We start from the raw sequence: 23,421 nt of genomic DNA, 5'->3' as shown, positions 1-23,421 counted from the left end.
ACTGTAATTGATGATTACGGGAATTTGGCCTGTGTGTTACCTCATATTTATACCCCTGTGAAACAGGAAGTCATGGCTGAACAATTTCATGTTCCTAGTCACCCAGGTGTACTAAAAAATGTAAAATATGAATGGGAATATACTTCAGATATATTTTTTACTTTTAATTTAATTTCTAGGGGTGACAATAATTGTGGCCAACGTGTTTTGGAGAAAAATATTTATTTAATAATAAGATATTTCCCCTCTTTCAATTGTTTTACTTCAATAAAATGTTAGATTTTTGTGAATATTTTGAATGAAAGATCAAAAGGACAAACAATGCAGATTTTTTTTCACAGCCTTTTCTTTGCTCATATTTACCAAGGGTGCCAATATTTTTGGCCACTACTGTATATAGTCATTCAAATAAGAAAAGGTACAAAAGACTGTTTCTAGGAGGAAAAATGTTAACGGAAGCTTTTTCATGTAAACGTACCAAAACAAACATTTGATTACTGTGCTCAATGTTTTTGGGCTTTCGTTTCAAACAGAAGGGGTTCATGATGTGTCAAGGCCTGATCGATGTGAACAGAAAACAAGATCATTGTCCAGTCTCATTAGATCACATCCCTGTGCCCCAAAGCATGGTGAATTCAGCAAATGACTGCAGAGAGCTAATTCACTTGTAGGATGAAACGAGGGCAAAGAGCCACACTGAAGCGCTTCAAATTTCAGTTTAACTCCTCTCGCACAAGGACAGAGTCTGATCAAGATAATTTGTTTCACAACCACCCAATATAGAGCCAAATTAATCATTGCAAAGGAGAAAATGTTTTCTAAGATGGTTTTTTTAAAACCTGCAGGCTATAGAAACAATATTAATAGCTGTAAATTAATGTGAGTGCTGGATCATATAATCACCTTCATCTTGTTGTGCCAGAATAAGGACATATTGAATTACCTTGTATTTAAACATGCAATTTACTAAAAGCACTAATACCCTGAAGACACTATTTATCCTCTTGAACGGAAGGAAAAACGATTTGGCTAAATTTTGTTTTTTAACATCATTATAGTGCAGTTTATAGCAGGGGTGTTTAAACTGGGGTCAGGGGACCCCCAGTGGGTGCTAGGGGGTCCATGGGGAATTTTTTTGTTTTTTTAAGTTTTAATTTGACATTATTTCTGTTTTGTTCTGCTTTCTTAAGACTGGTTGAAAATCATTCATCGTAATTATTTTCTTCTATTGACAGCCCTAGTTTTTAACTATAAGAAATAATATTAAAAAATAAACTGCGTATATGTTTGTGATAAAAAAATATTTCTTGAACATTTTGCTGTAACCTTTAGTTAGCTCACTGGGGGTTGTATCAGAAAAGCTGCTCTGGAATAATATTGATTGTGAAAGTGCTATACAAAAACATTTTTATTTAATTGAAAATACTTCTCTTAAGGTTTACTGTATATGCAAACATTAAAGGGATAGCTCACCCTAAAGTAAAAATTCTCTCTTAATTTACACACCCTCATGCCATCCCAAATGTGTATAACTTTCTTCTGCTGAACACAAACTAAGACTTTTAGAAGAATATTTCAGCTATGTTGGTCCATACAATGCAAGTGTATGGGAACCTGATATTTGAAGGTCCAAAAATCACATAAAGCAGCATAAAAGTCATCCATAAGACTCCAATGGTTAAATCTATATCTTCAGAAGCAATATGATAGATGTGGGTTAGAAACACATCAATATATAAGTCATTTGTTACTATAAACCTCCATGTTCACTTCCAAATTTGTTCTTCTTTTGTTTTTGGTGATTCGCATTCTTTGTGCATATCACCACCTACTGGGCAGGGAGAAGAATTTATAGTAAAAAAGGATTTAAATATTGATCTGTTCATCCAAAGTGATTTCATCATTTAAGAAGACATATATTAAACCACTGGAGTCTTATGGATTACTTTTATGTTTCCTTTATGTGCTTTTTTTGGAGCTTCAAAGGTCTGGCCACCATTCACTTGCATTATGAGGACCTACAGAGCTGAAATATTCTTCTGAAAATCTTTGTTTGTGTTCTGGTGAAGAAAGAAAGTCAGACACATCTGGGATGGCATGAGGTTGAGTTAATTATGAGATTTTTTTTTTTTTTTTTTTTGGGATGAAGTACTCCTTTAATAGTGAAGATAAGATGTTAAGGAAAAAAACACTATAAACTTAAATCAAAATTATTTTTGAAGTATTGTTTTGTACAATAACGTGTGTGTGTGTGTGTGTGTGTGTGTGTGCGTGTGTGTGTTTGTGTATATATACACTGGCTGCCAAAAGTTTGGAATAATGTACAGATTTTGCTCTTATAGAAAGAAATTGGTACTTTTATTCACCAAAGTGGCATTCAACTGATCACAATGTATAGTCAGGATATTAATAACGTGAAAAATTACTATTACAATTGGAAAAAATGTTCAAAACTACTTCAAAGAGTTCTCATCAAAAAATCCTCCATGTGCAGCAATGACAGCTTTGCAGATCCTTGGCATTCTAGCTGTCAGTTTGTCCAGATACTCAGGTAACATTTCACACCACACTTCCTGTAGCACTTGCCATAGATGAATGTCTTGTCGGGCACTTCTCACGAATCTTACGGTCTAGATGATCCCACAAATGCTCAATGGGGTTAAGATCCATAACAGTCTTTTCCAGTTATCTGTTGTCCAGTGTCTGTGTTTCTTTGCCCAGTCTAACATTTTCTTTTTCTGTTTCAAAAGTGGCTTTTTCTTTGCAATTCTTCCCATAAGGCCTGCACCCCTGAGTCTTCTCTTTACTGTTGTACATGAAACTGGTGTTGAGCAGGTAGAATTCAAAGAAGCTGTCAGCTGAGGATATGGTTTTTTTTTTATACATCAGTAATGTCCTGACTATACTTTGTGTTTAGTTGAATGCCACTTTGGTGAATTAAAGTACGACTTTCCTTCTGAAACAGCAAAATTTGTACATTATTCCAAACTTTTGGCCACCAGTGTGTGTGTGTGTGTATATATATATATATATATATATATATATATATATAATATATAAGGGGATCTTCATATTTGGGTGTCCTAGACATCGAAACATTTGAAAACCCATGGTTTATAGCCTAGATTAATCTGGTGCATGCTTTTGAATGTATTATTATTATTTTCATATCACATTAATTTATTAAATCAAACGTTAATATTACTATTATCTCAGATATATATATATTACAAAAAAAGTGAACTACAGTGGTCAAAATGCATTACTGGTACTCAAGGCTACTGCAATTTAAGGACTTTATTTTCAGAGAATAATAATAATAGCTATAATAATGATGTAGTAGTATTTATATTATTTTCACATTTTTTATAATTTTTGCAAGTATTACTATATATATATATTATAATCAATAATTAATTTAAATAATAATAATAAAAACAATAATACTACTACTATTAATAATAGGGTATTTTATTATTATTATACCAGTTACTATTCAGAATAATTATTGTTGTTGCTGTTATTACAATATTTTTAAAACATTTATTAAAAAGTGTTAAAATTGCACTATATCTCTTCTCCATCTTTCTGAACCCAGATTAACACATAAAAGACTCCTTCAGTGTTTGTGAACAGACATGGCAGACAGTGTTTGTATGAGGTGATCGCGCTCGACCAATCAGAGGCCGAGAAAGCGCCTCGCTATGCCGCGCAGAGCGCGCGCTCTCAAGGTTACTATCGGACATTATCAGCTTCAGCACAGGGGTTACCCTCGGTCAATTCCAATTAAACCGCAGAATAACAGTTGATACACTTAAAATTTTACCGTTACAAATGTGAACACCATATAATAGAATAATAAAAATCATTACCATGGAAATAAAAGCACTAATTCAAACATTTTCACACTTAAAATTATATTTTTGTAAAAAAAAAATTACATTTTATTAAATTTAATTTACTAAATGTAACATTTTTGACATAAAATGAAAATGAGGGAATTGTGTTGGTAGGCCAAAATTTGAACCTTTGAAGAGTGAATGCCCGACAGTAACCTTACGTGACGTCAGATGGCCAAGTTGGAGGGGGCGGGACCGTTCCCAATGCAACTTCTGCTACTATGATAGACAATGAACACTGTATGTCTCCTAATGACAGGATGCATTACATTTACACAGGACATGGTCTGTATAAGGGCTAACATATAGGGCACTATTAACCATGCGCAAATAAAGCACCAGGTAGCTGTCCAAGCAAAACATGTAACGTAGTGACTAAATCTGATAGCTTGCTCTGTATCACAACTCGATGATATTAGATTCATTATGTTATGAACACGTGTATGTGTCTGACAGCTCCATCAGCCTTTATTAATGTCTGTCCCAAAGCTGCAAAAACACAATGCAACACTTTGTCTAACTTGCCAAAGAGCGATGCAGGTGTAAACAAACGCTATCTTACCATCGATGTCATTGAGCAGGGCTGTGTCAATATCACTCGGATCGTGTAAAGACAAACTGGAGTCCAAGGTGTCCAGTGACGGGTCGTCAAAGGAAAGATTCATTTTCCTCCAATGCTTTTTCAAGCTGACTTCAAAAGTGTTTCAGTCCATACACGCTCACACAAATGTTACTCCATGTAAACTAGCAACGTCTTGCACTTATCAGGCGAGTCAATATGTAGGGACATTTGTTGCCGTAAGTTTCGCAGCAGACACCCTCTTGACTGTCGATAAATTCAACTTAATTGCTGATTCAGTCAACTACCTGCTCGCGTCCGTTTTCCATACAACCGCACAAGACAAAGTTGACTTCACGCACATTAGCTTACTAACAACGAGAGTCAGGCAAACCCCAGAGCGCTGCTGGTGATTGACACGCCCTACGACCAATCAGAAGCCTCCTTCTAGTTGCCGCTACTTCACACGGTCAGGCGTTGCACTGAATATATTTAGATGTGAAAAATGTTTAATTGCAATTAATTCATGGCACATATTTGAGGTTTGATTTGGCGCTATTAAAACAGTTTTATAGCTATTTAAACACGGCAATAATGAAACAGACCTTTTAATGATCACGCTGGCAGTCAGTATTCATTTAGAGTATAAGTGGTTAAATTTTGGTGACACTCATAAATAAATAACTATTTTTGTTTTTCCTACAAAGTAGGGAATATATTCCTCAGTCATTTTTTGTTTACAAAATCTCAATCAGTGGTCTTTTCTCCGTCAGCCAATCAGAGTTGAGCAGGGGTGGGCGCTGGACGCTCAAGGTTGTCTGAGCTGCAGCGATGACTCCGTCTGTAGAACCAGAGAAACCGACCAATGAGGACGCAGAAAGCGAGTGGGGTGATATGACGTCATACATATGGCTCCCGTGATTACATCATGTATTTCTCATTGAATAAAAAGGATAATCAAGCTGAAAGGGGAAATAATATGGAATAAAACGTAACATCCGATATTAAAGTTTAGCTATTATGCAACAGCCTTACATTATGTTAAAGTAAATCCAATAATTACAAGAATAATTTATATTACTATCCCCTTAAAATTTGATAATAAATACACAAACTGATTATGATACACATTAGCATAAACAGCTAAACTGATTTGACCTAAACAATTAGGTAGTTTAAAAATTCTATATGTCACCTAATTTACACATGGATAACAACATGAAGAGGTGAATAGGTCAATGACTGAGAGTAACACAGACACACGCTTCATGACTGCAGGAGAATGTGTAAAACTGTGTATTTAAATAAACATAATGCAATATTGCATCAGGAATCCAAAGTTATTGAAGCTTTTTCTTTTTCTATTTCACACCAAACCCCAATATAACAGCAATACATTTCGTTACTTTAATACATTTAGCTTAATTATGCATATGACTTGCTGTGGTTGTATAGTGAGATTTTTTTCTTTTCTTTTTTTTTTTTTTTTTTTGTAAATAAATCACCTTTCAAAAAGCATTAATAGCTTTTCTTCATCCATTGGCAAATTAAGTTAAAAGATGCACACAGTTAATATTAAATAAATAAATAAAAAGGTTGGTTGAGAAATCGATAAAAATAAAAATGTGTTGTTTTCTGTACATATATTATTAAAAACTAAATAAGTCAAGCCCCCTTTACAAAAGCAAACATGACAATTCTGCATAATAGAGGACTTATTAGATAAGCTTGATAAAATGAATCACATTGAGTGGTTTTTGCCTTAAGCAAACGAATCACTTTAATAAAATAGTTTAGATAAAACAATAAATCTGACAATAGGAAATTTAATTACACTTCATTATCCTTAAATACATTTAAGACATTATAAGATAATCAAAATAATTAAGACTTTTAATGTCACATGGCAACATTCTTTTAAGCTGATAATCCAAATAATAATAATAATGAGAGCTCTTTATAAAACAAGCAAGATATTACTAATAGGTATTACACTTTCTTACTGACAAGTAATTAGCAGAAGGCTTAGATATTTGAGTCTTTTCAGATCAAAGTTAATCTATTCATTATTATATTATGGCATAACGAATGCTGTTCATGGATATCTTTAAACGGCCTCTGGCTAAGAAACCCAACGTGTCCTCATTGATTAAGATCTAATGCTCTGAACATGTTGCAGTTTAAGAGCTGCTTTCACTGATTTATGATGAATGGACAGAGGTTAAAAAGGGTTGGATTTAGCTGGCGACAAAGTTAAAGAAAAGCCCATGCCTTCCGATCATAAGGATTTTAACATTTTGAGGGTAAAATACGTCATGCTTGATCTAGCTGCAGTTACTTCATATACGTATAAGATTGAAGTGAACATCTTCCCTAAACATTAAGCTCATGTTGTAAGGGACATATCAGTGCAACATTTAGCATTAATAAATCAAAAGTACACTGACTGGAATGAAACCGAAGAGCAATTCTGCAAAGCCCTGAAATCACACGGAAAAGTCTTGCATGACAAATCACAAAAAAGAGGGACCCAACTAGACATTTACATTAATACAAACCTTAAGTACTATAAACACTTTTCCAATGTATATACACATGTATGTATACTTCTGGATACATATACAAATGCCATTAGCTAACATAATTCTTGGTTAGGTCTAGCATAGCACAAAACAAACATTTTTATCTATTTACTATCTTTCATTGCTAAATGTGCTTTAGCAGATTTCACCCTTTACTTACTAAAATCAATTGTTGCAACTGAGCAAGATAATAGAGGAATCTGACATTATTTTCTTCCCAAAGGTGCGTTCAAACTGACAGCAATTAAATTACTGGAGGTCACCAAGTTGCCAACTTGTAGGAATTCCTACTTGACATTGTCCAAATGTATAAGGTGACGGATAATGTAAGTTTCACTATCTACACTCCCATTGGTAGTCGTCGTGGCTGCTCATTTGCATAAACGAGTAGCAATGGCATCACTTTTCATTTGAATAAAGTTAAAGTATATCCAGCTTTGTTGCATCCCAAACAGTTGATGTCGTTTATGTCGCCTCAACTCACTCTAATCGAAAATGAATGATTTACGAATGCTTTTTCACTGTTGTCAGTGTGAACACTCCTTAAGAGTGAACATTAAAAAGGTACAATATCGAAAAAAAAAAATTCTAAACAAATGTCTTGAATTTTAGGATCACTGTAATTTCATACTGGACATCCCAAAAGCAACGCTTCAAATCACTTAACTCAAAGAGGTGAGGGTCAAAGTATACTTTTGTTTTTCCGCCTGGCGGTACATCTTGCGCACAGTGCGTGTATAGGTGCGGTCACACTACACTTTGCGCTCAATTCACTCCCATTCATCCGAACCCAGTAGACTGTAGAAATAACGAAAATCCAAGGTAAACTGTGGTTTTCCACGTGTCGGTAAGTCTCACGCACAATGGGCCTCATTCATGAAACTTTCGTAAATATATGAGTAAATTCTGAGTAATTTGCATGTAAAACGGACCTTCCCGAAAACTTTGCACCGGATTCACCAACGTTTCGTACTCACCAGATTTGTTAGTAAAACGTGTGTATGTTGTGAATTCCAAACATTCTTAAAGAGGAGGCATATGCACGTTCATTCACAATTATTATAATCCAAGGCCACGAAAACGCCATAAAAGGAAGGCACCAGACTCGCTTGTAAATGCTTTTAACATCTATGCGGAACAGTAATGAAACCTTTTTTATAAATGAAGTGCATTCACATCGTAAAATTTTGATTTAGCAAGCACAATAGCATCTCTAAGAATGAGGACTTACTGTCATTGCATGTTTTTTCTGTCATCGGAGGCTCTTTTGTGAATCAAACAGTTCAAGAAGTCAATAAAAATGGTTTGACACGAGTGTAAAAAAATTTCAGTTCATGCCGGCAGGATGATGTCCACCTCTATCAACCTTCTCTGGTTCAGTTCGCAGTGCATCTCCAGCATCATTTGTGAAACTTCTCCGGTAAATCGTGATGGTAACATTGATATACTTACAACTTGAAGTATCTTAAGAGAAATTAATAGAATACCTGAAGAAGATCTTTGACTGAAACACTTTAAGATATTACAGATTTGCAAGCTATATGACAGAGTGCGGGCCTTTACTATTTTTTTTCCCAGTTGTACTGTGTACGCACCTGCCCTTGATGTGTTTATTTATGGATTTAACAGCATTAGCATTGACCATACATTATCAACTGAACGTGATGTACCGATGCTTCTACTAAATTATGAACCATAAATTATAGAGCTCATATCAAATTAAAAAAAAAAAACTGTCCAAATTCACATTAGTGGGCATTAATTTTGTTAGAGAAAAGTCAAGCACTTCTACTGGAAAAAGTATAAGTAGTTGGGAAAAAAGAATTTCATTATTTGTTAATTTTTTCATTACTTTTTTAATTTCACTACTATCAAAACGTAGTCATGATGGAACACACACTTTTGGATGTCTTACACACGATTTACACATGGTCAGGAGCAGGTGTAAACTTCGTTCGTACCTACTAAAGTTTTGAAAATAAGAAAACTTTCATGAATTAGAGAATTTATGTCAGAACGGCTTTACGAATGATTTACACAACAATGAGTTCTGCTCGTGATTCCTTAATGAGGCCCAATGCACGTAAATTTGCAGGCACACTACAGTTTGTGCTCCATTCTCTCCCATTTAAAACAGGAGACCAGAAACGCAAGCTCCAACGCAAGTCCTAATCAATGAAAGTCCAAAGTATACTTCGGTTCTCTGCATGCACGTCTCACGCACAATGCACTTAAATTTGCAGGCACACTACACTTTGTGCTCCGTTCACTCCCACTTATACGCATCCAAACGTGGGAGACCGGAAACGCAAGATCCAAAAGCCCTAATCAACAAAAGTCCAAAGTATACTTCTGTTTTCATATGTGACATCATATCGTGTACATTGCAAGCCTACTGTGACCGCAAATTTATTTATTTAACTAATTTTGTCATTAGCATAGTAAGTGCGAACATTCCTCTTCTGTGCGTATATTTAGTGCATGCGCATGGCATTGATTATGCTAAAAAATAATCACAAAACAGTCATAGTGCACATGCGTCCAAAGCATTCGTATGTCATCCAAGTATACTTTGAAAGGCTGAGTGCTTGACCGTGCGCAAGACATACCAGCACACGGAAAACCGAAGTGAAAAACCTCTTTGGGAAAAAGAGTGAACAAATTCTTTACAAAAACGTTGTCCATTGAAAACAAATTTACTCTAAACTGTCTTTGGTTTTTGGCACATAATGACGAATGTACCCATTTTCCTTCATCAGACACTCATAATCATGCATGAGACCAATCTCGAAGAGCAGACCATGTGCAGACTTGTCTTTTTTACGTTCTCTCGCGCTTGGCACAGTTGTCTCTGTGCTCCTACACTTGATTAGGACTAATGCTCCATTTACCACCGGGACAGGTTTAGTCACAATCCATATTTAATTCAACACTTCACCTAACTGCTACAGAAAAATCAGCTCATAGGATTTAGCCTTGTCGGAACATGCACCTCATGAAATGGCAAATTTTGAGACCATTAGTTAATTAATAAACACAATAAATATAAAACAAAACAGCGCCATTCGATCTGTTTTTGGGCAGGAATCAAACAACTGAGCTTAAAGCATCGCATTTACCAATCTCAACTTCTTTTCAACAACTTTTCGGCTACATATTCTTTGTCGTCCTTGCTCAACTATCCCCTTCAGCTACTTGAAGGTAACGGTTATAGTCGTAATCAAGCGGTAGCCTGATTTCACAGTGCTCTATTAGCTGTGCTCCAGTAGGGGATGGGGGATATTAGACGGGAGACTTGCTGCTGTATAACATCAGAACAGGCAAGAAAAGCAATCGTTTGGAAAATGAAGCTGGAGGGAATATGCTTGCGGTCACTGTGGTGAAGCTCAGCCTCCAGCGAAGAGCATCTCTCCCGTCAATGTTCTACAAAGCAAAGAGATTGTCCTCTGTCCGTTCCGCCTTCTTTCGGCTGCTGCTAGGCGCACTCACGGGAGGTCTGGGCTCTCCACTGGGAGCCAGTGGTAAGGCCTTGTCCGCAGCTTTGGCCCGCTCCTCTAAGAACTTGTTGAACTCTAAAGAAATGTCAAGAGGACAATTGTCAACTGTGTAATGGTGGGGTTTTTCTGTGTTATGTGTGGTTAACATGAAACACCATTCGTAACCCATTTTAATTGCATAATGTGACGTAGTTACGAGTGAAATAGTATTTCTAATGAGGAAAATTGTAATAAGTAATTGATTGGGGCTGAAGAGTGTTACATACCACAATGGAACCAGACCTGAATGCCAGTTACCAGTGGATTGTGGCCAAAATTTTTTTTCCAGATAATGGAGGCTAAAGGTCAAATTAACCCTCAAGAGCATCTTAATGTATGGTAATGCTTCTTTTTCAAATTTTTATTTGCCATTATTGCCATAACCTTTATTACATTAACATTAATAAATTACTGCATTAAACAACAGTAGCTTAAAGGATGTATATAACTTTCATTCTTCTGTTGAACACATACAAAGAATATTACAGCTCTGTAGGTACATACAATGCAAGTGTAAGGTGATCAGGCCTTTGAAGCTCCAAAAAGGAGATAAAGACAGCATAAACGTAATCCATACGGCTCCAGTGGTGTAATAAATGACTTCTGAACACATTCATTTTTCACTGTACATCTTGCCATTGCAGTCTCTAGGCACGATCAATTCAAGTTCGATTACACTTCCTAGTGCATGACAAATGCACAGAGCACTAGATAGCGCAACAAGAAGTGTAATCGAGCTTAAAATCATGAACGCTAACGAGACTGCTGTCAAGATGTACAGTGAAAAAGGTGTTATATTCTGGTCTGTTCTCACCCAAAACCAACTGGATCGATTCAGAAGACATTAATTAAACTACTGGAGTCTGATGGATTATGTTTATGCTGACTGTATCTTTCTTCTGGAGCTTCAAAGTTCTGGTCATCATTCACTTGCATTGTAAGGACCTACAGAGCTTAGATATTCTTCTAAAAATCTTTGTTTGTGTTCAGCAGAAGAAAGAAATTCATACACATCTGGGATGACATGAGGGTGAGTAAATGATGAGAGAATTGTCATTTTTAGGTGAACTAACTCTTTAATACAATGCCTAAATAACTAGTTGGCTATTGGTTAATATTTACCATGCCAGCCCCCATCCCCATTCCTTCTTTGGAATAACATGCATTTATTAATTTACAATAAGCGTAGGAACATGTAGTAAGAAAGCATAAAAAGTCGATATATGTTTTCAATGATTTCATGTTGACTTTAAACTAGTAACCCAATTATTTGTGATGCAAACTTTATGTAACTTTTATCTCTTGTGCTATACCTTCACTCATGACTCCTTCTTCAGCCTCTTCTCCTTTCTGTTCAAGACAACAAAGACAACAAAATATGTCAATTATTTACGTCAGATCATTCGCATTTATAAGTTATACACAATTATGTGACTACTTAACAGAATGAACAGTCAACTACCTACCATTCAGCTGGAAAACCACTTTACAACATGACATTTTTATAACCATGGGTACACGTATATGTATGCATTTTGCAGAATATTTATGACAATGGACCAGTGTTGGGGAGTAACTAACTGAGAGTAACAACACTAAAAATGTGCATTTTTCAATGTTTTTCAGTAGTGTGACAGTCGCTGAGCTTTTTTCAAAACAAGCCCCCCCAACCCCCCAAAAGTATTTGTGTACCATGACAAAACATTGCTCCATTGCTGTTTTTCTGTCACACTGCTTTGTGCAGCCTAACAATCAAGCAAGCTGAGGCAATGATTAAGCAGGTACTAGAATGCCTCATTTGCAGGCCCAGATGGAATCTACAGACTTTATTTGCATTTTCTGCGCTGATTTTGAGGGAAAATCTGTGAAATTCTGCAGAAGTGATTTACACATTGAAAAAAACCATTTGTTAACTGAAGCTGAGAGTACTCCATTTTTATTGGTAACTGAAAGCAAAATCAAATTAAGGCTGAATTACACTACATGACTTTCAAAATAAATTTGAGCAGAAACACACACCCTCCTGTTCTAGGAGCCGCATGACAGATTTAAACAATACACTGCGAGATTTCTCTGTAGTCGTGGATAGTCAGCTCCAAAAATATCAAACAAGTTTGATATGAGGGTAAGAAATCGGAGTCAAACCATCATATACGATGTAATTTTCTCAGACTTTCTCAAAATTTGCAGACTGGAGACGACTAGCACCAACTCGGCCCAACTGAAAATAGGGGCTAGAATCAGTGTAGAAGCCGTGTAGTGTAATCCTGCCTTTAGCCAAAATATTTAATAAACAAACACACAAGGGGAATGAAATGCTGCAATTATGCAGAAATATGGAGAGCTTTATGAGGAGATTCCGTCTGGGCCTGCTCATTAAGCCCTTGGTATACTTCCATTTTGACGTGAAAGCTTAGTGTCTGCGTACAGTCGAACGGAAGCCTGTCAAAGTATACTCCATATAACTGTGCATGCATATACACGGGTGGTTGGCGCATGCGCGCTAGGACTGCTATGAGACACCGGATTTTCTCTTCAGGAGTTCAGACCCATAAATATGTCTTAATATTCCTTCAGACTCGAGTTATAAAAATACAGGTATCTCCAGACCTCCTCACACATGCTGTCTTGACTTGCACATCCACTTGTACATCTCCTGATGTTTAGCGGCGATTACATCTTCTTCTAGCGCTTCTTTGTGACAGCAACGGCTCAAAATGTAAGTGTTGCCACTTTGTAGACTCACTAATTCATGCAAATAACTCCAGGCGCACGGTAGCTCTCCTCAATGTAGTTTAGATAAACTGATTTATCTGCCTGTTGATATTATATTTGGCCATTTTGTGATTATTGTCCGTATAGACGATCAGTAGAAGTTTTAGTTCCTCCTTGTGTCAGTTCCAAAGTCTATTTATTCATTGAGTGTTTTCTCATGCACGATCTTACACAGATTATTTTTAATAAGTCCTGTAGGTCATGTTAACACCTTGAATGGTTTTCCTTTATCGAGGTAACGTCATAAACGAAATAAGCAAAACATTATTGGCACACGTATATTTTTGCCCATTACCCCAATTTTGCAATGCACATTAACGCCTTACTGACGCCTGTTCTTACTGACTTATCCAACATGTCCAAGTGTTGCACAAGTTGCAAATGCCTGTTTATGTTTTGATCAAAAGTAGAAATTAACCCGATGATTTCAAATGTCATATACTGTAGGAGTTTTTTTGTTTTTGTTTTTTGTTTTGCGTTTTATAATTTTTTTGCATTGCGTTGGATGTCTTGAAAAATGTTCAACAAATTCTGATTTTGGTATCAGCGTACCAGTGTACACACTCACCGATAGTTTTTTCTATTAATATGCACATTTTTCTGTTTTCCAATTTTAATATGTTATGTCAAAATGTTACATTAATTTCCAAAAAACGTATATTTCATTTGCAATCATTAAAAAATATCTATATCGGCATGACATCAACCTGCTCTCTAGATATCTTTTCACCCATTAAAAAAACCATATCGGTCGACCGCTAAGTTTAACTACTTAAAAATTATGAGTACATCGTAGTTGGAAAAGCTACACTGCCTGGCCAAAAAATAAAAGTTGCGTTTGGATTTAAATAAGCAGATACTTAAGAGCCTATTATTGGATCATTATTGCAGTGATTAATATGTTTCCGCTGGCAACAATTCTTTTAACCCTAACTGATGCAGTGTGTAGCTTCTCATTTCTTAAACAACCATGTTGGAAGACGTATCTCATGGTCGTGGAAAAGATGTTAGTGTGTTTCAGAAGGGGCAAATTATTGGCCTGCATCAAACAAAGAATTCATCTAAGGAGATTGCTGAAATCACTGGAATTGTGTTAAGAACTGTCCAGCGCATTATTAAAACCTGGAAGGATAGTGGTGAACTGTCAGCTTCACGGAAGAAATGTGGTCGAAAAAAATCTTGAATGATCGTGATCGGAGATCACTGAAATGCTTGGTGAAGTCACATCGAAAAAATCGACAGTAGAACTCACGGCTATGTTTAATAGAGAAAGTAAGAGCATTTCCACATGCACAATGTGACGAGAACTTACAGGATTGGGACTAAACAGCTGCGTGGCCACAAGAAAGGTACTTGTTAGTGAGGCTAATCTGAAAAAAATGACTTCAGTTTGCTAGGGAGTATAAAGATATGACTGGAATAATGGAAAAAGTTCATGTGGTCTGATGAGTCCAGATTTACTCTATTCCAAAGCAATGGGCACATCAGGGTAAGAAGGGAAGTGCATGAAGCGATGCACCCGTCATGCGTAGTGCCCACTGTACAAGCCTCTAGAGGCAGTGTCATGATCTGGGGTTGCTTCAATTGGTCAGGTCTAGGCTCAGTAACGTTATGTGGCAATAAAATGAAGTCAGCTGAGTACCTGAATGTACTGAATGAACAGGTTATCCCATCAATGGATTTTGTCTTCCCTGACAGCATGGGCATATTCCAGGATGACAATGCCAAGATTCTTCAGGCTCAAATTGTGAAAGAGTGGTTCAGGGAGCATGAGGAATCATTTTCACACATGAATTGGCCACCACAGAATCTTGACCTTAACCCAACTGAAAGTCTTTGGGATGTGCTGGAGAAGACTTTAAGGAGTGGTTCGACTCTCCCGTCATCAATACAAGATCTCGGCCAAAAATTAATGCAACTCTGGATGGAAATAAATGTTGTGACATTGCATAAGGTTGTCGAAACAATGCCACAACAAATGTGTGCCGTAATCAAAGCTAAAGGCGGTCCAACGAAATATTAGAGTGTGCAACTTTTTTTTTTGGCCAGGCAGTGTAGTTTTTTTAATTTTTTTTTTTTTATTTGGAATGCCCAATTGGAATGCTTTTTTTTTTTTAAGTCCTCGTGGTCGCGTAGCGATTCGCCTCATTCCGGGTGGCGGAGGACGAATCCCAGTTGCCTCCGCGTCTGAGATCGTCAACCCGTGCATCTTATCACGTGGCTTGTTGAGCGCGTTGCCACAGAGACATAGCGCGTGTGGAGGCTTCACGCCATCCACCGCAGGATCCACGCTCAACTCACCACGCGCCCCACCGAGAATGAACCACATTATAGTGACCACGAGGAGGTTACCTCATGTGACTCTACCCTCCCTAGCAACCGGGCCAATTTGGTTGCTTAGGAAGCCTGGCTGGAGTCACTCAGCACGCCATGGGATTCAAACTAGCAAACTAGCGAACTCCAGGGGTGGTAGCCAGCGTCTTTTACCACTGAGCTACCCAGGCCCCCTCAGGCAGTGTAGTTTTAAAGTACCTTCCCAAACACTGTTCAATGGACATATATCACATCACATTAACTGAGTTTGACAAGTTGCAAACATTTTTTTTGAATATCAGTACAAGCACAATACAATAACCAACTCCTTGATGACATTATAACAGATTAACAAAAGCATCCAGCACCAGTGCACTGTAACAGTCAACAACATCTCTCTTGTCTCCAACACCAACAACAAACATTCTGGAGGACATTTATTTGGCGATAATTCATCCCTAGTTAATGTTCATTAGTATCATGTGAATGAGTGCCATACGGTGGATTGACAAAGTGATTGGTGGAAATAAATGATTAGTACTATTGAGGTGGAAAAGTAAAAAAACAAAAAAACAATTTGGTTAAATGAAAGTGATTGTTACCATGGCAAAAAAACAAAAAACAGATAGAATGAAATCAAGGTAAAGAAGTCTCACCACATCAGCACAGAGCCACTCCTCAATGTCATCCATGACAGAGGACTGCGATACAGGGATCTATGGAGCAAAGCCATGGACAAACCAAAGAACCCCAAAGCCACAAACGAAAAAAGACACCCCCAAACATACAACAACAACAATAAAACACAAAAAATAAAATCACCAAAGGTCTGAGAGGAAAATAACAACAACAGAAAAATGCAATCAATGTTAAACCAACCCAACACACACACTCCACACTCTCGCACCCACACACTGCTTGCACAAAGCGCTGGAGCAACATTGTTTTGCATGCAGTGAGAGAGACAAATGAAAGGATGCTGAAGGAGAGATGCAGTGTGAAGTGTTATTGAAAGAATGAATAAAGATAAACCATTTATCTACATTAATGCAGTAGAAAAGAGCCTGCGAGAGCCATGATCATTGCCTCTGTAGTTTGATATCAACATAAGGACAGGCATTATAGAGCATGGCACATTGGCTCCCCTACAGACCACATCGATCAGACAAGATTCAAATAGCTTGCAGGATTGTTGGTTCATTATATATTTTTGCACAAAAAAAATATTTTTGCAACAAGCAGTTTGCAATGAGTTTAAGCAACATGCTTGTGCAACACAACTACATTTCCTAATATATTATACTGTATTAAGAATGATAAAATAGATATATAAAGCATTAATTACAAATCTAATGGGCAGTTTTTCATTAATGCATTGGTGCTAGAGGGAAAGAAATATGAAATTGCAAAACAGTTCCATTCTTTCAGTCTAAAATACGTGAGTACACATCACATCGTATTTATGATCTCCAACCTCCTAAGTACGAATTCCCAGGACGACTTGAACACATCATAATAGCAGTGTCTTTAAGCCTCTTAAAATAAAAGTTGAGCATTGTCGTAATAGAGATTCATTCATTTCATTCCAGGTTAATTGGTTATTTTTTATATTGATTAAAAGATTATTAGTTAATTACTATTGTTAGAACAGAGCTAACATTCATCTTAGTTTGGATTAAATCAAAAAAAGGTGAGACGTTTTAAGTGATACTATCAATTAAAGTGATGGATGAAGATTATGTCAGAGGAAAGGTTCTAGAACCGCACAGCTGTCTGGCTCGTAGTTTAGTATTTGGACCTTCTTTGAACTACTGGATAGACCTAAACTACTGGAGGACCAAATTTTGAAAATGTGATCACAAAAGGGATGTACTGCCAGCAAAAATACATTTTCTTTCAGAATGCAGCTGTAGGATCCAGAACCTTCAATGAGCCAAGGGCTGGCTGTACTTGTGCTAACTCATGTTAAAGTCCAGGGTCTAGTTAGTGTGTGACTGATGAAATCTACTGCTTTTTCTGGGACAAAGCAGGTGTTTCCTACCTGTGATGAGCAGTGGAAATGGAGGTGATGAGATCATTCACAGTAAAAGGGACAGATAAATAGAAGGGCACTGGAGCCTCACAAAGTTCAAAGAGTTGAAAAGTCTTAGTAAAAACAAATGGAATTTCAGGAAACATGAAATAAAATATAAATCCTCAAAAAGTCACTGAGTTAAATAGATGGCCCATTTACAAGAACTAAAAGATTAACAAAGAAGTATATAAACTGCCAGTCAAAAGTTTGAGCACGTTTGAGTGAATTTATGTTTCTTATTATCTTAAAACACTTTGATCTACAGATTTATGCTTAAATGCTTAAAATTAGTTTGTTAGAGAAATATAAATTGTGCCTCAAATTAAGAAAAGTTGGACCGGATAGTAAAGGAAAAGCAGCCAACAAGTGTCCAACATAATGAGAACTCCTCCAATACTGTTTAATAATCATCTCAGGTGTGTTCCTCATGTAGTTGGTGTCCACGATCTCGATTTAAGATTTTCTAGTCACTACATAATTCCCATACTTCCATTTGTGTTATTTCATAATTTTGATGGCTTTTCGTGTATTGTTCAACTTAATAATACTATTAATGTTAACAACAATAATAAAAAATATAGCTGCAAGCAGAAATTATGGGGCCAAGCACACCAACACCAGTAAGGAAGTATGATTGGAAATGACTGATTATGATTTTAAGAAAAGCGGTATAAATAAAATTAAGTTGAATTGCTTATATTACAATACAATTCATTATGACTTTTGACCAATAGGTGGCGCTGTTACCAAATGTATATGGTGCTGTCAGAATCTGGAGTCTAAGTTTCATGTCCATACGCCAAAGCCTTGCTGACATACAGCCTCATATCCTTTTTGGTGTATTGCCATCTGTGTTAGTTGAGAATGGGAGTGAATGGGAGACCACAGCAAATATTATTTTCACTTACCCATTTGCTCCAAGAGCAAAAGATAAACTCCACTGTTATATTTGAATGACTTTCCAGAAGTCTTTTCAACATTATAATATCTTTATTTTTATGTTACCATCAATCAAATAATCACAGAATAATGGAATAAAAGTTTAAACCGTTGCCATTTGAACTGGCTGTTTTGATGCGGTGAAGATTTTTTCTTTTCTTTTTTCTTTTTTACGTCAAACTAAGAATGTATTAGGTAACAAGTTAGTACATTTGAGCCTTCTCCCAATTCATCCATCAGTTACTTCAGTTACATGGAATGGTGGTGGCATAGTGGACTAAAGCACTGAACTGGTAATCAGAAGATTGCTGGTTCAATCCCCACAGCCATCACCATTGTGTCCTTGAACAAGGCACTTAACTTCAGGTTGCTCCAGGGGGATTGTCCCTGTAATAAGGGCACTGTAAGTCGCTTTGGATAAAAGCATCTGCCAAATGCATAAATGTAAATGTAAAAATGTACTTTCACATGGCTAGTTTCTAAGAACCACCTTTGCTATGACAAACTGTGTTAAGAATTAACACACTAGCTCAGCGAGTAAGGATGCTGACTACCACCCCTGGAGTCATGAGTTTGAATCCAGGGTGTGCCGAGTGACACCAGCCAGGTCTCCTAAGCAACCAAATTGGTTTGCTAGGGAGGGTAGAGTCACATGGGGTAACCTCCTCTTGGTCGCTATTGTGTGGTTCTTGCTCTCGGTGGGGCGCGTGGTGTGTGGATGCTGCGGAGAATAGCGTGAAGCCTCCACATGCGCTACGTCTCCGTGGTAACGCGCTTAACAAGCCACATGATAAGATGTGTGGATTGACAGTCTCAGACGCGGAGGCAACTGAGATTCGTCCTCCACCACCTGGATTGAGGCGAGTCACTATGCCACCACGAGGACTTTGAGCGCACTGGGAATTGGGCATTCCAAATTGGGGAGAAAATTTTATAAAAATAATAATAATAATTAACACACTATCGTGTGGTATCGTGATACTTTAGCTGGTATAGTATCGTAAGATATGATTATGGTATCATGACAACACATATACAGTATGTCATATATGTCAATAAATCTTTCAGTAAATAAATCATTAAAGCTGTCAATAAATAAATAAATATACAGTATATGTGATTAAATAAATCATCAAAATGTGTCAATAAATAAATTATTAAATATGTATGTCATTAAATACATAGAAGTCCAAAGGAATAATAAACACTCAATCACGATATTTCCAGCGTAGGGCAAAGTAGTCCAATAGGAGCAGTGCCATGTAACTAAAACCCGCCCCCCATTTGCATTATGGGATACTGAAATCCATCATTAAAAATGTTAATGTACAGTATAAATAAATCATGAAATTTGTCAATAAATAAATAACATGTAAAATACATTTTCCTTTGGACTTTGATGTATTTATTGACATATTTCATGATTTATTTATTTATATACACTGAAGATTTTAATGATAGATTTATTTGTTAATATATACACTGAGTCCTCCATAATAATATACAGCAGGTACTAGGTAATATAATAATAATGAGCAGGTGTGTCCAAACTTTTGACTAGTGTATGTGAACCATTCACATGAACCAAATGATTAACAATGGAAGAACATACTGTCCTGGTTTATCCATAAAGGATCATGGCAGGGTTTGAGAGGGCAGCTCTCCCTTTTACTGTTCTGAGTGGGTGAGCTTTAGTGGTGGTGGGAGAACAGGAATGGACACTGTGGTAGGGGTGGGTCAGGGGAGTGGACGGACGTGTGTGGACACGTAGGGGACAGTGGTTCTGGTGAAATCCTCACCATTCCTTGGGTAATGAGCCAGCTGTCTATGGGCTCCAACTCTGCATTAGGATCTTTTACACTCAGCTAAATCAACAACAAAAAACACCTTACACATGTGAAGAAGAGTACAGCACCCTGCCCAAACAAACATAAGAGACATATGACCACCTCAATCTTCAGGAGAACTGAAGCAAGTGTCATTTAAGGCAAGAGAAGTAGAGAGAGGTAAATCTGAGTCATTGAACAAAAGTAGATGGTGTGGGAAAATGAAACAAAGAGAAAAAAGGGGTGTAAACTTTCATCCATGGGCTGATTGCACCTCTAATCTCTCAAGTTCTTCAACCTCTTTTGAAAGACAGTTGATTTCAATACTATATGTTAGATGTCTGGCACAAATAGGATGTAATCAGTCTACAATGATTTAATGAAGCAAATATTTTCTATATATTTTCTTAGAAAGTCCCTTATGCCATTGTTCCTGGAAAGATACCATAGTTACTACAGATATAGTTACAACTGTAAAATCATAACTAGATGTTTACAAGAAAATGTGAGTGGTGTTTACTAGAGATGTCATAAAATATCGATATATCGATTATTGATCGCCACGTTATTTTATCGATAGATTTTTGAGACATCAATATATTAACATTAGCCAACATTTAAATGAGAAGCCTAATTTTTGTGCTTTCCAATGGCGTTAGAGCTTTGGGAAACCACAAGGGGGAGACATAACATTTACTGAAGCCGGTCGCCGCTAGGAGAGGCACAGTTGCAGTCCAAACTAGGCTGTTAAATTTATGAAGGTTTTTGCATTTCTTCAAAAATGAACGTTGATGAGTTTGCAGGTGTGTATGAAACTGGTGTAACTGCGCAAACTGGACAATTAGAAATTACGACATTTATTATGAAATTGATCTGTGTTTAGCACTGAATATGTTTCATTCAAGCTGTCAAATCACAAAAAGACTTACTTGTGACTGAAAATACATTGTGAAGGCTGTATGAAAGTTACATTTACACAATACATCATCCAGTGATGACTTACATAGGGTTAGTGGTGGCTCAGCGGTTAAGGCTCTGTGTTACTGACCAGAAGGTTGGGGGTTCAAGCCCCAGCATTGCCAAGATGCCACTGTTGGGCCCTTGAGCAAGGCCCTTGACCCTATCTGCTCCAGGGGTGCCATATCATGGCTGACCCTGAACTCTGACCCCAGCTTAGCTGGGATATGTGAAAACAAATAAATTTCACTATATATATGCAAAAATGTATGTATAATGTGTGACCAAAATAAAGGCTTCTTCTAAAGTATATAATCTTTGTCTTTTTATAATGATTTGGGTCAAATTTAATGGAAAACTAAGCAAGTTGTGTTCAGTAACAATGCAGAATGTGCAGCCTTAGTCTTCCGATTATCGAAGCGTGAAAAAGTCATCCATCCTAAGTCTAGTGTTTACCCAATCTGGTCACATCCAATCACATGCTATACCTACATTTTTGAAAAAATTATTTTTACATGGCTCGTTGTACGTATCACAGCAGTTTCCTGTTGAAATGAACACTAGAGGCCCTCCAACAACAATGACTTTTATTCACTTTCACACAAATCACAAGTAAAACAGCAGATTATCAGTTCGTAAACACTTCCCACAATGCTATCATATGACATCTAAACACTTTTACTATTGCGCATGACTTGTAAGGCGATGCATTTTAATGTTTGCATTGCATAACCAACAACATTTAAAGGCTTGTTAGAGTGCGATCAAATTGCATGACAGTTCAACTAATAGAGGCACTTGCAATGCAAACTGTCGGCGAGTGAGTCCTGAAGAGCACGTGAGTCGACACGAACCGAGAGTGTCACAGTTTTGTTGATTTAAAATTTTTATAGAGCATTAACCTTAAAAACCTCATCTTCTTGGGAGAAAATTTTAGATTAATTTGTGTTTGTAGTGGATACAAAATGGAGCAAGTCATGCGCTGAAGATTCATACTTTCGGTTAGTGGATTTTCAATTCTAATTGTTGTTATTGTAGTAACGATTACTGTAGTAACTCTGGTATTTTCGCCAGATTTTGTTTACCATGGGATATTTATGTAAGGGATGCACATAACAATGCTGTCTGGTTAAAACAGGTAAAAAGATTTCTCAGCCAAACATAACACAAGTTAAAGTGGCAGAATGTATCTAGTTAAATCTGGGTCTTAACATGCTGTGGCATGTTACGCTGAAGACTAATAGTAAATCTGTAATTTTGGGCTTTGACATGGAGCCCTCACAGTGCCAATACGTGAGTAAGTAAGAACCGGAGCATTTTGTATGCCAAAAGTGACTACTGAAGACATGCAAAGCCTGAGAACTAGAAATGCTTCCAATTTGCCATTCAAAACTAGCGTGAGTTCCCATCTTCAGGAAACAGTGAGGTCTACAGCACACTAAAGATAATAACATGCATAAACCAATCATTCTGAGAAAGAGAAAACTTCCATGTAGACAGAACTACAGGGACACTACATGCTGTTGGAAACTCACCCCAGTGGCATTCTGCTGTCTGATGTCTAAAGCAGATGCTAGGCCAACCAGAGCTTGAGGATCCTCATATTTAACACTGGAAGATAAGTGGAGAAAAGAGTTTAGAGTTGATGTTCCATGTGGTACTGGTTTAACATTGGGGAAATGGACACCTACTTTTTGCGCTGGTCAGCCAGAGAGCTGGACCTGGTGTTGGCGAACATGTCAAAGTCGTCCTGAGGGTTGTGAGCAGAGAGAGAGCCAAGAGTGCCGCTAACACTGTCTGCACCAACATCTAATGGGAGAACAATAGCAACATACAGTAAGTGATGTTTCTAAATTATAAGGAGTGGCTAAGGGTAGCATTGCCCCCTTTGATTTTCCTTCTTTGAGATTTTTCTTAAATTATGAGTAGCTTGGCACAGTACAGTTTCAAAATAGCCTGAC

General features: G+C 37.0%; 2 protein-coding genes across 6 annotated transcripts in view; both read right to left on the bottom strand.

The window, feature by feature from the left end:
- LOC127451151 (sterol regulatory element-binding protein 1-like) overlaps positions 1 to 4,808 on the bottom strand; it is a 34,415-nt gene extending 29,607 nt beyond the window's left edge. For all 3 annotated transcript variants that reach the window (XM_051715616.1, XM_051715618.1, XM_051715617.1), the window contains exon 1: positions 4,462 to 4,808. In XM_051715616.1, the coding sequence (XP_051571576.1) occupies positions 4,462 to 4,564 (103 nt within the window). In that variant the 5' untranslated portion in view covers positions 4,565 to 4,808. The remainder of the gene's footprint in view (positions 1 to 4,461) is intronic.
- Positions 4,809 to 7,291: 2,483 nt separating this feature from the next.
- Positions 7,292 to 23,421, bottom strand: part of LOC127451158 (TOM1-like protein 2) — a 61,161-nt gene continuing 45,031 nt past the window's right edge. Inside the window, exons 11-16 of one of the 3 annotated variants that reach the window (XM_051715630.1) lie at positions 23,152 to 23,269; positions 22,996 to 23,071; positions 20,477 to 20,542; positions 16,321 to 16,380; positions 11,890 to 11,926; positions 7,803 to 10,612 (exon numbers count right to left, since the gene is read on the bottom strand). In XM_051715630.1, coding sequence (XP_051571590.1) covers positions 10,464 to 10,612; positions 11,890 to 11,926; positions 16,321 to 16,380; positions 20,477 to 20,542; positions 22,996 to 23,071; positions 23,152 to 23,269 — 506 coding nt within the window. In that variant the 3' untranslated portion in view covers positions 7,803 to 10,463. Of the gene's footprint in view, positions 10,613 to 11,889; positions 11,927 to 16,320; positions 16,381 to 20,476; positions 20,543 to 22,995; positions 23,072 to 23,151; positions 23,270 to 23,421 lie in introns of all 3 variants that reach the window. The other 2 variants (XM_051715631.1, XM_051715632.1) reach the window with 2 other exon arrangements.

Source organism: Myxocyprinus asiaticus, chromosome 14 (genome assembly GCF_019703515.2).
Source record: "Myxocyprinus asiaticus isolate MX2 ecotype Aquarium Trade chromosome 14, UBuf_Myxa_2, whole genome shotgun sequence".
NCBI lineage: Eukaryota > Metazoa > Chordata > Actinopteri > Cypriniformes > Catostomidae > Myxocyprinus > Myxocyprinus asiaticus.
The sequence above is the reverse complement of the archived record's forward strand: the minus strand, read 5'-3'. Positions and strand labels throughout refer to the sequence as shown.